This window comes from Gastrolobium bilobum, unplaced genomic scaffold (genome assembly GCF_033153095.1).
Source record: "Gastrolobium bilobum isolate Gb01-03AN ecotype WA unplaced genomic scaffold, APGP_CSIRO_Gbil_v1 utg39360, whole genome shotgun sequence".
Taxonomy (NCBI): domain Eukaryota; kingdom Viridiplantae; phylum Streptophyta; class Magnoliopsida; order Fabales; family Fabaceae; genus Gastrolobium; species Gastrolobium bilobum.
In genome coordinates, this window is record NW_026896693.1 from 26,040 (window position 1) to 42,050 (window position 16,011).

Consider the following 16,011-nt stretch of genomic DNA (forward strand, 5'->3'; position numbering starts at 1 on the left):
ATTTACTAAATCAAGATATTACAAACACTAATTCAAGATTAAATGCAGAAAAGATAAACCAAAAGATCTTACTCACTCTCCAAGATCAACATACCTAAGCCCCAAAGAGATCATTTCCCAAAACCCCACTCCAAATTCACCGAATACATGCATTACTCAGTATATACACTCCCCTCCTTTTTATCTTATTCTTTTAGAATATTTTAGAATAATTCCTTAACTAACTAAGTAATTATTTGCGGCCCATTATTATGCTTTATGTTCTTTTCTATTTGATTATTGATGCTAAAGCTTCTTATAAGTTCAAGACTTAATTTTCAGAATTAACCAGTAAGACTGCAAGAGTAGGACACAGAAATAAGTATAGTTGTTATTATGGGTCATCCCATTTCACTCAGTCCTAGCTCACATGGGTTAGTGCCAAAATGTCCACAAAACAAAAGCTCACACGGCTTTGTAGGTTAGGGCTAACTCATGGCCATGCCACTCAACAGAAACTTTTAGCCCACCCACTCGATTAAATGGGTTTGTCCTAGCATTTAAGGCTTTCTTTAACTACTTTCACACCTGTCTAATTTGTTCATTGCACAAATCCATGATCATCCAAAACTGCATCATATGCTGTAAAACATTGTAAGCAAATTCCGAAGCATAAGATTAACCAAGGAAGAGACTACAGTTCAAGTAGATTTATCTGATATAGTAGTATTATGAAATGGTTGCAATGAATTTTTTAATAAGTAATGTTATCGTCAAATCTTATTCACTTTATCCTTAACTACTTAGGGCTCGTTTGGATGGACTTTTTTCTCTCTCCAGAAGTTACTTTTTTTTTTTTTTGAAAAAAAACACTTTTCATTTTTAGTTCGTTTGGATGTCTGCTTTTAAAAAATGCAGAAGTCACAAAAAAAGTCAAAAACTTACTTTTTTCTGAAGCTAAAAATTTTAACTTCTAAAAAAAGCAGAAGTCAAAAGTCAAATATTTTTTTCAAAATCTAAATATTTTTATAAAAATATAAATAGCTTTAACTTTTGTAAAAATAACTTTTAAAATAAGGAAGAGATAAAAGTTACTTTTTTTAAAAGTGCAAACAAATGAGCTCTTAGTAGTGTTATACTGATACAATTGAAATTGATAGTTGGAGAAAGCTGAAGCTGAAGCTTGTGAAATTGTCAAATAGGAAAAATGGGAAAACTAACAATAGTAGTACTGTACATCAGCACCAACCCCTTGTTAAACTTATGAACAAATTAAAACTGTCCGCTGGATAGTTGTCTATCATCTCTTGTTTGTGATAATGAATTTACAATTGAGTAATGATATTTTCAATATTATTTTTTCATTTTTTAAGAGTTTAATGTTTCTGCTGTTTTATTTGATATGAGATTGTTTTAACTTAATTGGAGTTTGAGTTCTAAATATGTGGTTGTGTTAAAAACTTAATAAGGAAAATTTTATTTTCTTTTAAAATTTTATCCAACTCGAATTAGATTAATCAAATAATTAATGAATTAATGAAAAAATAAATAAATAAAATAATCTTATAAGAATCCAAATCAACGTTGTTGTTGCACAAAAAGTTTTTATATTTTAATTATGGAAAATAATTATCTCATGTTGCATGAGATAATTATCTCATGCAATAGAGACAAAATAGTGGAGTCCATTATTTTTTCTTTTTTTACTTTTTTCGAAAAAGTAGTGGATTCCAGTATCTTATCTCTATTGCATGAGATAATTTTAAGTCACTATTCACAAGATTATAATTCAAATTTTAAAGTGAAAATGCATTACTTACTTTTTACCCCAAGGATAAGAGAATCATTATCCTTTCATTATCATGATTTGCATAATTGTGGCTTAAGAAATTGAAATATCGTCGTATTTGTCGGTAATCATGAATGCGTGTGAAAGCGATATGATTCTGCAACTGCAACTTTCATAGCTATCTTTCTGAATTTCACAATATTTATAAAACTATCATGAAAAAGGAAAAGTGAATTTTATTAAGGAAAAGATTAGTTTTATGTTATAAAAAATTAATATTTTATATTATAGACACAAAATATTTGAAATTTACTCTTTTAAAATAAATAAATAAATGAATGAATTCCATATACTTTATATTTATGACATGAGATATTAATCTTCTATAATAAAAGATTAATATTCCCCTTTTATTAAACAGTGATAACTTGTCAGAATTAAATAATAGATAATTCTACTTTTCCTTCGTGTAATTCTTCTTTCTTATCTTATGGGTCAAAGAAAATCATGCTGGGAAGGGATATAAGTACGTAATCCTTGAACTCGCACCCGAACTCTGAATTAGTCTTATAGGTGGCTCAAAGAGTCGAATCCGTAGGGATACCGAGAGTTCTAATTCGCATCAAAAAAGTAATTAAGATCAGTTTCAAAAAAAAAAGAAAAAAAGAAAATCATGCTGTATTGAGAGAGAGAGAGAGAGAGAGACAGAGAGAGAGAGACAGATTGAAATAAATGAACAAGATGACAGTTGTTAAAGAAGAGTATGTGTTTGTACCAAAAAAACAAAAAAACACAAGAGTATGTGTAAGTAACGAAATTTGAATTTTAACTCTCAGTTCAAACAACATTAAAAAAAAAAACCTAAGTTTAACTGGTATGTATAGTTAATATTAAAAACGAGTTTATATTTACACATATATAATATCATTAATTATCTTTTTATTTTTTCATTAATTAATTTAAAAACAATAAATAATGGGCTTACAATTTCTCATGTTGTATAAAAAATTTAAGTTTTTCTATCGAGAGAAAAAGAGGTGAGTCTATCTTAAAGAAAAAAATAAAAAATAAAAAAGTAATTGACACGAATATCAAAGTGAGAGTGATAGAAAAGGAGACTTCTTATACAACGTAAGAAGTCTTTTCCCATAAATAATAATGTGTACGTGAAAATCTTTTAATATTATTTGAAGTACAACTATTGCAAAAAAAATTAGTACATTGAAATTTTGTTTTTCGTTACTTATTTGTTGGGAAGAGTGACTATTTTGTTGCACTTGGCAAAAATATTTACCATACTACCACGCCAACAGTAAATTTTGCCAAAATGCCACGCTACACCCTTAGCCGTCGTTGAAGAAGTCTGAAAATATAACTAATTCGCATTATCTTATCTTAACTCTTAATTATTTTCAGACTTCTTTAACGACGGCTAAGGGTGCAGCGTGATATTTTGACAAAATTTACTGTTGACGTGACAGTCTGATAAATTTTTTTGTCAAGTGTGACAAAATAGTCACTCTTCCTATTTGTTGGGGCTTCTTACCCGCCCCACCACCACCTATATATCTGCATATTTGTTTTCGAATCTTGAACTTGATAATAAAAGGTTAATTTACTTTTTAAAATTATTTATTATGTATTTAATGGGTTCATTTTTTTCTGCAGTCCCTGCAGATAAGTTATCTACAGTAAATTCAATACAATGTCGTTTTAGGGCGAAAATCATGGTCTTTTTATAATTTTAATTTATTTCAAGGTTATTATAGTCTTTATAATTATAATTTTTTAATCTCTCAATCCCAAAATGACGTCATTTTGAGAGTAAATACATATAACTTATCTGCAGTAATTGCAATTTTTTTTTTATGATATTTAAATTGTAAAAATAGTAAAATACTAACCAATAGTGCAAAGAGTGATTTCCTCTTCTTTTTATCATAATTCAAATAATCCAATTAACAGCTGTACTTACAATTTTAGTACAAAAATAATAGATATAAGTTTTAGTAAAATATATTTATCATATTACATGAAACAATTTTGTTTCATGCACATATAAAAATTGGATGGAATCAATTTTATTTTATTTTCTCTTTTTTTAATGGATCTTATCCATTTCTTTGTGTGTTACATGAGATAATGTGGTCTTATACATGAGATAATATGGTCTCATGCATGAAAAACATATTCCCCTAAGTTTTATTTAAAATTAACTCATGATATATGACTATATATATATATATATATATTTTTTTTTTTTTTGGTAATCACGACAATATATTTTTTTACTATAAAGACCAACAACACAATCATATGAAAAAGAATATCACATACCATATTTCAAAATATTTAAAAGACTTATAAATTCGTAAATTAAAGTATGAAAATGATCTAAGAATATTATAGCTAAAAAGTTCAAATTTATCGTAACACAAAAATAGACCTGAAACACTTAATTATAATCAAATTCTTCAAATGTATGCAAAACTATGTCTTATATAAAAGATTAAGATAAATTTATTGAATAAATTGCAATAAAAAAGAAAGACAAGAGAACCTGTTAAAGGTGAATAGCAACAATCCTTGTTAGAAAAGCACTTGCAAAGAAGACCCTTTAGGACCGACTCTTGAGTTTCTTGAATGTTTATTTAGTCTTTATTATTGAAATTGAACCAGAAGACATGTGAAAGCATTGTGCATAGTAAAGTAAAAAGCATCTATTGCATTTTCTTTTATAAACACATAAACATAGTTGTCCAGATCATAGCATATTATTTTTAAAAGGGGTAAAATGTTGACTTTCCATATTACGACTGAGAGTTGTGATATGAACTTATCAAACCAAAATTGATTAATTCAAATGAAATGGTTAAATTGATTTGTAGGAGCAGTATTCCATGTTTTGAGTGCTCGGGTTTAAACTTTGTGTATGGCAAAAAAAATTATTTATTGCATTTTAATTAAATAATTACGTATTTATGACAGTTTTGTAAAAAAATACAAATGTATTGCACAATGTGACGCTATTTTTGGGCGTCACATTGTGCACCCTATATAATTTTCCACCCCTCTATTCACTCTTCACACCTCTTCTCTCACTCTTCATATCTCTTCTCTTTAATTTAGTATTTGAATTTTATTTTTTATTCTATTTAAGAATGAGTTCACGTCTTGATTTTGTTCGTGTTAGGTTATATTACAATGGTAGGAAGGTAGAAGGTCGACGATGTGTCATGTTTGAAGGTGAAAAAAGGCCGACACGTATCTAACACAACGCAACCATTGGCGAACTACATCAGAGAATTCGGCAGAAGTTAAGTCTTCAAGGCAACCAATGTATCACTCACATCACGATAAGGTTATGGCAATGTGATAAATACATTATCACGTGTTAACGAATGATATTGAATAATTACATAAATACAAAACAATGTAAATTGCATACCTGGATATGTCGCATCTGGGCAACATGTATAAATCCAGCCTATGTGAGGTAGTCTGCGACAACCTCTGGAATAGCGCCGGTAGGTGGCCCCCCTATGTGGCTTCCCACGCCTGGTTTTTACTTTCCTGACATGCTCTGTATTCCACACTCGCTATGAAATATGGGCACGTTGCGTCCTCTTACGAACGACGTCCCATCTGTAAGGCCCAGGTATGATGTACATACTGGGATCGGTAGGCTCTACATCCAATGCACAACCCGAAGAAGATGATGAATCAGCCATTACCCTAAACTATATCATATAAAACAACATTGAAATTAGTCACATGTAATGTCCCATTTTATTTACAAATTAATTAAGCAATGTCATAATTTATAATCACAAAAATTAAGCATACAATCATTTATTTTACTAGAATCGAAATTAATGAAATAATGTTATAACGTAGTACAGTCATTTATTTGTAATTAAATAATAATAAAACATTGGACAAAAACAATATAATACTTACAGAATACTTAACCCTAGGTCACTAATAACTTCATAAATATGTACTAATCATCACACCTAACTGACTACAAAATTATGAATACACTCCTGCATTAATAACATCATACATACAAAATTTACGAAGAGGTTATCACTATTTTCTAAATCACTAATTAATACGCTCAACCTTAATGCATAATTAAATATTAATAATAATAACTACGTAACAAAGAAATTATTATATCTTTACAACATTCATAGCATGGAACAAAATTTATAAGTGATTATCCTAATGTTCTAAGTCTCTAATATACGATCAATCCTAACATGTATTACGAACTAGCACTGTAATTTAAACGTATAGATAGCAGGTATTACGAACTTACCTAATGTTGCCAGAGCTCCGCTATGAACCATGGTTAGAGAGAGGTGAAAGAGTGAGGAGTGAAATGATAACATTTGGGGATTTATAGAGCACATATGAGACGCTATTTTTGGGCGTCACATGTGACGTCCCATTGGAGTGTCTTCCCTTAGGGTGAGACGCCCCACTGGGGCGTCACATGTGATGTTCAAAAGTAGCGTCGCAGTGTGCAATAAATTCGTAATTATTTCCCAAACTGTAATAAATGCGTAATTATTTAATTAAATACAATAATTAAATTTTTTTGCCCCTTGTGTGTAGATATATATGTGAAGAGACCTCAAAAACGCACGTGAAGTATTGTTTATGATAGAGAAATTAGAAGAAGAGAAATAAATAAATAAATGATGAGGATATTATTTATGTTTTGTGAAAAAAAGAAGAAGCCTTAAACGTGTTTGCTCAACATGTGGAGGATATTATTTATGATATATGACATCATATTCATTACTCGAGTAAACGTGTCGAAGAAGCCCAGGTTACGAATATATTTTATGGTAATCCACACAGAATTTGGATGAAAGAGCACCAAGTAGCAATTTCACAAGTTTGTTACCATCTCTTCATGCAAAAAATAACAAAATCTTAAGGATAAGGTAAATAGTGCACCATGTAGTGACCCTTTTTAATTATATGAAATCAACCTACCCACTTAAAATCTCTTTATAAATAAAAGAATCTCATAAATATACCTTTTGAAATCTCAACTTCTCTAGTTATTATTTTGGGCATACAAATCCTTTAAGAGAGGGAATTTTATAATTAAGAAAAATATATTTAATTTCCTTATTTAGCCATTGTGAATTTGCCATGCATATTATTATTCTAATTTTTTTAGAGAAATACTATACTTATTATGTTTTTTTATTATCTTTTATTATTAAATTTTAACCGTTGATTTTCGTCAATCTAACGATTATAATTTATTAAAAATAATAATCAATTAATAAATGTGGCCAAATAAATTATAATTGACAAAAATTAATGATTAAGATTTGATAATAAAAATTAATAAAAAAAGTAATAAATATAACCTCTCCATTTTATTATATCAAAACTTTGTGTTTATACCGTTGCTTATAAATATTCGTGAATTTAATAAATTTTTATCTAATTAATATCCATATAGAAAGAGATATAAACATAAAATTTTCACTAACTTTTGTAACACTAGAGAGGACATTACTCTTTGAAATATTCACGTTCATGTATCTAATCTGAGTCCCCTATTCTTAACTACTATTTAGAAACATTAAAAACATAAACTTTACCCTAAAATTCACATGATCAGTGTTATCAAACTGGTTAAAGCGATTCATCAATTTCATATCAAATCAAATACACGACCGATTCAATATCTAAATGACACCGATTGATATCATTTTGATTTTTATACCACTGCACACAATTCGTCGGGTCCACATAATAATAATAATAAGAAGAAGAAGGCTAGTGTTTGTCATTTTAAATGACATAAATTATGTCATTTTAAGAGAGAGATAAACACAAAAAATGAAAATCATAAAAGAGAAAAAGTGATAGGTTTTTTTAATTTAAAATTTAAATAAAAAATTTATTCTATGTCTATCTATTTCTTAAAATAACATAATCATTTAAAATCACAAAAAATTCTTTCTAGTAATAATAATAATAATAAATTTCTTCAATATCACATTGGTACATTAGATTTGTTGTAGCTTTTTCACTCACACGATACGATCCACCATTCCATTCCCAAGTCAAAGTCTCTGAGAAGTAAAGAGAAGAGAAGATGACCGAAGAAGACAAACCCAGAGCCGTCGCCGGCGAGCATCACCACCACCATCCTCCGCCGCAGCCTCAACCATATCCACCTCCTCAGTATGGCACCTTCCAAGGTGTCTCCAACTACCCTCCTCCTCCGCCGGACCCACACCCCGCCATCGGTTTCCCTCACCCAGTCCCGCCACCTGGCGTTGCCGATCCCTCCGCCCCTCCTCCGCCGTATTACCCTCACGGGTACCAAGCAGTTCCCGGTATGGCTCTGCCCCCCCTTTTTTTTGACTTATTTGGTATTTTTTTTTTTTGGATTTGATTTGAGCTTGGAAATGAGAAGTTGGTGATTCCATTGCAAAATTTCATTTCTAGAATGATATATTGAATGATTTGTGTGATGGGTCGGATCAAAGATTGGAATTTTCGAGATGGTTTTTGTTTTATTCAATTCTGCTTGCACTGCTTCTTCTGCCTTTGGATTTTCTGTCTGATTGTTATCAACTTGTGTAAATTTAGCTGCAAAATAATGGTGGGTCAACTGTCCCCGTGTGAAATATTGGGTTTAAGGGAGAAATTTATAAACTTGGGTTGACTTAATTTTTGTTATTTAGTATTTGGTATACTTATCTTTTCTCAATATAGTTGATTGTTGAAGGTTGAAAATTGTTCTGAATGTGGTGATCGGAATGATCACGAATATGTTGTTCACTGTTTGATGTTCTGGAATACTATGAAATTGGTGGCTGGTGATTCAAAGTTTATCATTGATTATTATACCTTGCCATCATGATCTTTAACTCTCCATTTGTTGCCTATGATCGAAGTGGCACGCTTAAGTTGCAGGATGATTTGGCAGGTTGATGGGATCTAGATCTACTTTATCTGATAATATTACCAGTCTCATTGCAACTTGTATATGCTGTTTTGCTCAAGGGTCATGATGTTAGCACATGGGTTCAGATCTCATGTAATCCATGTTGTTGCATTAAAATGAATTAATAAGAAATCATGCAGCCAATCGTGTGGTAAAGGAGAAGCTGGTCATGATGTTAACACTTGGGTTCAGATGTCATGTAATCCGTGTTGTTGCATTAAAATGAATTGATAAGAAATCATACAGCCCACTCATGTGGTAAAGGAGAAGCTGGTAATATTAGAAGGAAATTATGAACAGTTGGTGTTTATATTTGAGAATCTGATGGATGAGAGCTTCATGATGATATATAGGTAGTGTAGCAAACTTCATTTTCCTGCCTGCTAGATTTTGATACAGTTTCCTCTTTGATATTGGTTCAGGTTATGCAGTTGCTGAAGGACGACCTGTAAGAGAACGCCGCCTTGGTTGCTGTGGTATTGGTTGCGGTTGGTGCTTGTAAGTAAATTTCATGTGTAGTGGCAAATAACTTCACAAATTTCTGTTTGTGGATAATTGCTTCAAGTTATCTTAATTTTTCATTGATGAAAATTCATTTTATTTTTTGGGGAAAATTTAAATCAAATTTGTCTATTGTAAAAAAAAAAAAAAATCACTCCCCGTTAAACCCGACTAGCAAGTGTGGGGTGGAAGAAATCCTTATATGCAGCCTTACCCTTGCATAATTGCAAAGAGGCTGTTTCCTGGATTCGAACCCATGAGTCCATGACCTTTCACTCATGAAGGAACAATTTTACCACTGCTCCGATTCGTCCCCTTTGATTTGTCTATTGTGCATGAGGAAAATACTCTCTTTGATTTCTAATGTTAATTTCCCCTATCTTTGATCTTAAGGATGAGGGTACTTGCACCAAGAGAATATTGAAATGATAAATGCTTTCTTATTTTGAATTACGATGGTGGGTCTTCCTAAAGGAATTTTTGAGAAGAGAAATTAATCAGCACAATATTATGATAGCAAATTTGCTTCCCCGGAGTAGAATATTATAGCTTTCTCTTTCTCATCATGCTTGCATTTACAGAGCTCGGCTGTGAAATTTATTACAATGTGAGAGGTGGAGAAGAGGGAAATGGCATATGATTTGCCATTTCATGAGACCCTTCTCGAACATCAACCAATTTGTTCTTGGAAATGGTCACCTTCCACACAACCTGCTTTGAATTTTCAGCAGTTTGTGTCTATTGGTGTCTACACCTTTTTATTATTATCAGAACCCCCTTCCCACCTCTGCCCCCATTTGTTAAAGGAAAATGGTTGTAGCCTTATTTTGACCGGTCTATATAATTGGGTTGCACTCATAATTTTTTCTTTACATTTTAAGGTATGAGCAATGTTTTGTCATTTATTATTGTCGCTGTATATCAAAGTTGACCCACATACTGTATTCACAATGCAAAACAAGTAGACTAATGAAATGATTCACATGTCTTTTATTTAATTTTTTGTGGAAATTGTTTCTGTTTACCTTGGTGAATAACATCTATAGAAAGTATTATATCCTGCCATGGCAGGGGAAGTTTTTCTTTATAGTGCCGATTTAACATGAACCTTGTATATCATTTCAGTCTTTACCTTATTATGGGGGCATGATAGGATTGTTCATACATGCTTCCATTCTACCTTTTTCCTTTTTAGTATGATCTTATAAACATGATTGAACCATTTAAATTATTTCCTTTTATATTATCCAAGGTTAAATGTCATAATGTCATATAGTCATATCTCTTATTTTCCTTTCTTTCAAAGTTAATATTGGGATGTTGATTTTCAATATTTTTTGCTGTTGTGAAGGTTTATATTAGGTTTCTTTCTTGCTGGTATTCCATGGTATGTTGGGGCAATAATTATGCTTTGTTCCAGAGTAGACTATCGAGAGAAACCCGGATATATTGCTTGTATAGTTGCTGTAAGTGATTCTATCCTTTCATTTTTCACTCGAAGCCTGTTTCAGGTCTTAAGATGAGCTTGCCATGAATATTTAGATTGGGGATTAACTTGCTTGAAGATTTTTTGATTACTTGTATAAAATTGTTCCATAATGCATGAGAAGGTAATACTAACTTCGTGAGACTGCATTTGCAGGCTGTTCTGGCCACAATTGCCATTATTCTTGGTGTGACAAAAGGAGTAGATGATTGGTAATCTTCACGTAAAAGAGTTGTAAAGTTTGCTAGATGGTTGTATCTAATGTGTATCAGTTGCTGGAAGTTATGTCTGTGTGCAACTTACCGTGCCATATTCATTGAAAACTGCTACCATATGTAATTTGTATTGTTTGATTTGTTACAAGGTTGTCCTGACTAAAGATATGACGAGGCAATAGTTTATGTGGTTTATCAATATTTATATGAAACATTTTCCTTAAATACTGTGAGTTAACAATGTTAACATAAACTACCCCCTTTAAGTAAGGATTATGTTTATGCAAGATGCTCTTTCTCTTGGATGAAATCTAATGCTGTGGTATGTAAGTTGAGACATGAATGGTAAATATAGACTATGTTTTTGGTGCATTTTGTACAAATATCAAATCATGGAGCTGTATGTAACTTCAACAGAATTGTCAACTGGGATGTTGTGTAAATAGATGCTGTTTTTGGGTTACTGGATGATATGTTTGCATGCTTTTGAGGATAACTTTAAGCTATAGTAGTCCAAATTAAATGAAATTTGTGGTCATGTAAAGCTAACTAGAAGCTCTTCAAATCTGGAAGGTATGAAAATTTTTAGATTTAAGTGTCCTGTTCTTTGAATGGTTAGAACATGATATGAATTTTTTTTGTGATTAAGTGCGTTATAACATTAAGTAGCACATTTTTATCAAGTCAGTTTTATTTATTTATATTATTATTAAACCAATTCAATTTTGAAAATAATGCTAGATTGATGTAACCATTATATTAGTTACCTATATAATAAATGAGAAAAGTGTTTGTCATTTTAAATGACATAAAGTTATGTCATTTTAAGAGAGAAATAGACACAAAATAATTTTTTTTATTTAAAATTTAAATTAAAAAAAATCACATACTTTCTTTCTCTCTCTCTCATGATTTTCATTTTTTGTGTCTATCTCTCTTCTAAAATGACAAATATCAAACCCATAATTAATACTTTTTCACATGAAGTATTATTTAGTATAATACTTTCTAAATGAAATATTTTTATATATAATATTATTTTTTAAAATTAACTTCCTTATCCAAAATTTATTATTCAATTTTTTGACCAATAGTTGGATTGCTAACCCCATGATTTGGGATTTTAACCAGGCCCGTAATCCAAATTTCACAACAATGAGGAACAATGATCATTTTGTCATTGTTTATCAAATTATTTATCAAACTGTCACGCGGCATAATTTGCTACACTGTGTAGCGAATTATGTGTGCTGATGTGGCACGTCTCAATTGACCACATAATTCGCTACACAGTGTAGCGAATTACGTGGACAAGATGTCAGGCTGTACAGTCAGTCACATGACACGTGTCAAGCCAGCAGTAATTCGCTACACTGTGTAGCGAATTATGCATGATGATGTGGCACAATTCTGTTGGACACATAATTCGCTGCACAGTGCAGTGAATTACGTGTCAAATGGGTAAGTTCCTATCTATTCAATGTCAGGACACGTGTCAAAACCCCACATAATTCGCTGTACCAGGTAGCGAATTATGTAGCTATATTTGCTATGACTCATAGCGAATTAGGTACATATTTGACAAACCAGATACAAGTGTCATCTCCCCTGTAATTTGCTAGGGGGCATAGCAAATTATGTGCAGTAATTTGCTATTCTATATAGCGAATTACTTACTATAAATTCAAAAACTTCCATTTTAGGTGCCTCACCACCAAGTGCGAAAAACTTCCTTTTATATACAGCTTTACTACTTTTGTGTTGTCTTTGAATGTTAGTTTTTTTTCTACTTTTGTACAATGAGTGAGGGTACGAATGATTTAATCGCCAATGTTTATTATAATGGGAGAAAATATTTGGGACAGAACGAGTAAGTTTTTGAAGGTGATGCAAAAATGTTTCGCATGAGCTCAACATGCAATCTTCATGAACCGAAGAAGATAATATACAAGAAGTTGAGATTACAACGTAGTCAAACTCTAGCTCGATTGACTGCTAGATGTGCCTCGGGTAACCCCGTGCAGTGGGTTGGTGTGGAAATTATCGAAGATGAAGATGTAGCGTTAGTAGTAGATGCAAGCACTTCCGAACACGGGGAGTCAAGATTTATTGAATTGTATGCAGAAGTCAACTACGGTGGACAATCAAGCAGTCAACTTTCTGCACCATCCACTGACTTCATCGACATAAACATGGAGCCAGTTGTCAATCTGGAAGATGAGGACGCGTCACTCGCGCTTGCACCACCAACTCAACAAATTTGTGATGAAATCTTGCCGGCCCACGATATGTACGATCCATCTTGGCGTACAGATAGTTCCGAGGAAGAGGTTGACGAAGGTCTTGTTCCGGACAGTGAGTCATCGGATACGGATGTCGATGGTGATTTTGATTGTTGTCCGCCTACTGCAGTTGGTCAACCAATTCCATCTCCGGGCATTGTCGGAATGCAAGACCCGCCAGTTGCAGGTACGTAACCATTAATGCTTTATTAGTGCTTATCTAATATCATATTAAACTACACAATGCAGGTTTTCGATATGTTATTATGCAGGAAATGATAATGTACCATTTTGGTCTGGAATAAGCCATTACACGAATGTTAATTGGGAATACCTAGATCAAGAGTTGGATGACATGCATGGAGCACAAATACCTAACTGGAAGATGGGCCACGAGCTATATAAGGACCAAGGGTTTGACACACAAGCAAGATGTATAGATGGCGATCAAACAATATTGTATGGCAAATCATCGCACAACAGTCGTAGACAAAAGTGATACGAAAAGGTTGATAATGGTTTGTCAAAATCATAACGCCAGTTGTCCATGGAGAATGAGGGCATACCAAAAAAAGGGTGGCAATGAATGGGTTATAGGCATATGGAACAACGAACACACATGTGTTAGTCAGAGTCTTACCCAAGATCACAAGCAGTTGGACTCAAATCTCATATGTTCATTGATCTTAGGTGCGTACAATTGTATTTATTAAATTTATAAAATTTTGTCCACCCTTTACTAATACATTCTTGTTTTACCACATACATAAATGATAAGAGAGGAGCCCAGTGTCAAAATTGGGCTAATCCAAGAAAGGATAGCAACCAGCCTTGGATTCCATATATCTTATAGGAAGGCATGGAAGGCAAAGCAAAGGCTATTGTAAAAGTCTTCGGTGACTGGGATGAGTCCTATGCGTTCCTACCTAGATGGTTGGATTACATGTTGTGTTTTTCTCCAGGATCCGCCTATAAGCTGGATTTGCGTGACCATTTCATTGATGGATGCCTAGACCAGCTCACAAGGTGTTCAAAATGGTGTTTTGGACATTTAAACAGTATTGTGAAGCTTTCAATTATTGCAAGCCAATTATCCTTATTGATGGTACCCACCTATATGGCAAATATCGGGGTACCCTCATGATTGCTACAGCAGTTGATGGCAACAATTGCATTCTTCCAATTGCATTCGCTATCGTTTCTGGGGAGAATACTGACAACTGGTCGTGGTTCTTAGAACTTATTCGAATACATGTTGCGCAAAAACACGAAATCTGTCTCATTTCTGATCGGCATCCGTGCATCTTGTCTGCAGTCAACAATGTTGATCTAGGATGGGCTCCACCACAGGCATACCACGTGCATTGCCTTCGCCACGTGGTTAGTAATTTCAATCACAAGTTCAAGAATATTATGTTGAAGAAGCAGTTGAAGAAGTTAGGTATGTATTTTAACGTACACGTATAACTATAAGATACAATATATAATTACAATGTGTGCTATGTGTAGGATATATAACATCGCGCTTGGACTTTGATGCTGGTTTAGAGAAATTTAAAGAAACAAGCCCGCAAACAGCTGCTTGGATTAATCGCATCTCGAAAGAAAAGTGGAGTATCGCTTACGATGAACAAGGAAGAAGGTTTGGCCACATGACAACAAATCTGTCAGAGTGTGTTAATAAAGTTCTAAAAAGGGTGCGAAACCTTCCTATTACCTCACTTGTGCGTATTACTTACAGTAGACTAGTGGCATATTTTTTGGAGCATGGATAAGAAGCCCGTGAGGAGATTAGGAGAGGTAATCGCTTCGCCAAAGTCATGTGGCGAGCATATGTGGACAATCAACGAAAAGCCGCGACACATTATGTAACTTCCTACGACGCGGCGGTAAGAAATGAAGTGCAAGAGTCGTATAATGTTAGGACCCATCGCGGCGGTAAGAAATGGTTAGTTTCGTTATCTAATCGTACATGTTAGTGTGGCGAGTTCATTGCTTTTAGATTCCCGTGTAGCCATGTCATAGCAGCATCCACATCCACGCATCACGATCCCACACAATACATAGACCCTGCATACACCTCACCTCTTTTAAGTTTAAAGGATATCAAGGATCTGTAGATGAGCTGGACATTTGCCAAATATATTTTACGTTATGGATTTGTTTTGAAGGATATGGATATTTATACCGACAGATTGTTGGACTTTGGGGAAAGAGGCATATTCACAGAAAATCATTATATAATATACGACGGGGCTCTAGCGTGTGCCAACTTATTTTTTTATAAGCTGAATCTCGCTAAGGTATGAACTCTCAACATCTCCTATTGTGTGGCTTACTATTAGTGATATAGGTCACTTAGCTTTAGCTTTGTTGATGTTACTGTACTTTTGTATGTATTAGATCACTACTGTTCTCTTCTATTTTCTAGTCTGTTACTTAGTTTGTCTGTTTGTAACTTGCTGACTCAGATATGTCTTTATCTTGCTCTATAAATAAAGCCTTTGTGTATTAGATTGTACATCAGAATGTATTAGAGCCTTTGTGTATTAGATCTCTTCTCAGATGTGTCATTTTTATTGATGAATGAACATACAATTTAATCTTTATTTTTCTGAAATTAGGATTCTTCAAGTAATCTTAGGGGTGTCAATATAGGTTTTGACACGCGGGTCGACCCGCGACACGACACGAAAATTCGTATTCGGGTTGACCCGCAAAAAAATTCGTGTCGTGTTCGTGTTGGGAAAAATGACACGTAAAAAATT

At 33.0% G+C, this 16,011-nt stretch overlaps 2 protein-coding genes across 2 annotated transcripts; both read left to right on the forward strand.

Moving 5' to 3' along the window:
* The first annotated feature begins 7,819 nt into the window (after positions 1–7,819).
* Positions 7,820–11,231, forward strand: LOC133301460 (large ribosomal subunit protein eL20z-like). The gene is made up of 4 exons (XM_061501087.1): positions 7,820–8,145; positions 9,182–9,257; positions 10,612–10,726; positions 10,903–11,231. Exons 1-4 carry the CDS (start codon positions 7,902–7,904, stop codon positions 10,960–10,962), a joined length of 495 nt encoding a protein of 164 aa, XP_061357071.1. The 5' UTR covers positions 7,820–7,901; the 3' UTR covers positions 10,963–11,231.
* A 3,047-nt stretch (positions 11,232–14,278) lies between these two features.
* Positions 14,279–15,018, forward strand: LOC133301453 (uncharacterized). Its single transcript, XM_061501080.1, has 2 exons — positions 14,279–14,684; positions 14,753–15,018. Exons 1-2 carry the CDS (start codon positions 14,279–14,281, stop codon positions 15,016–15,018), a joined length of 672 nt encoding a protein of 223 aa, XP_061357064.1.
* The last annotated feature ends 993 nt before the right edge of the window (positions 15,019–16,011 follow it).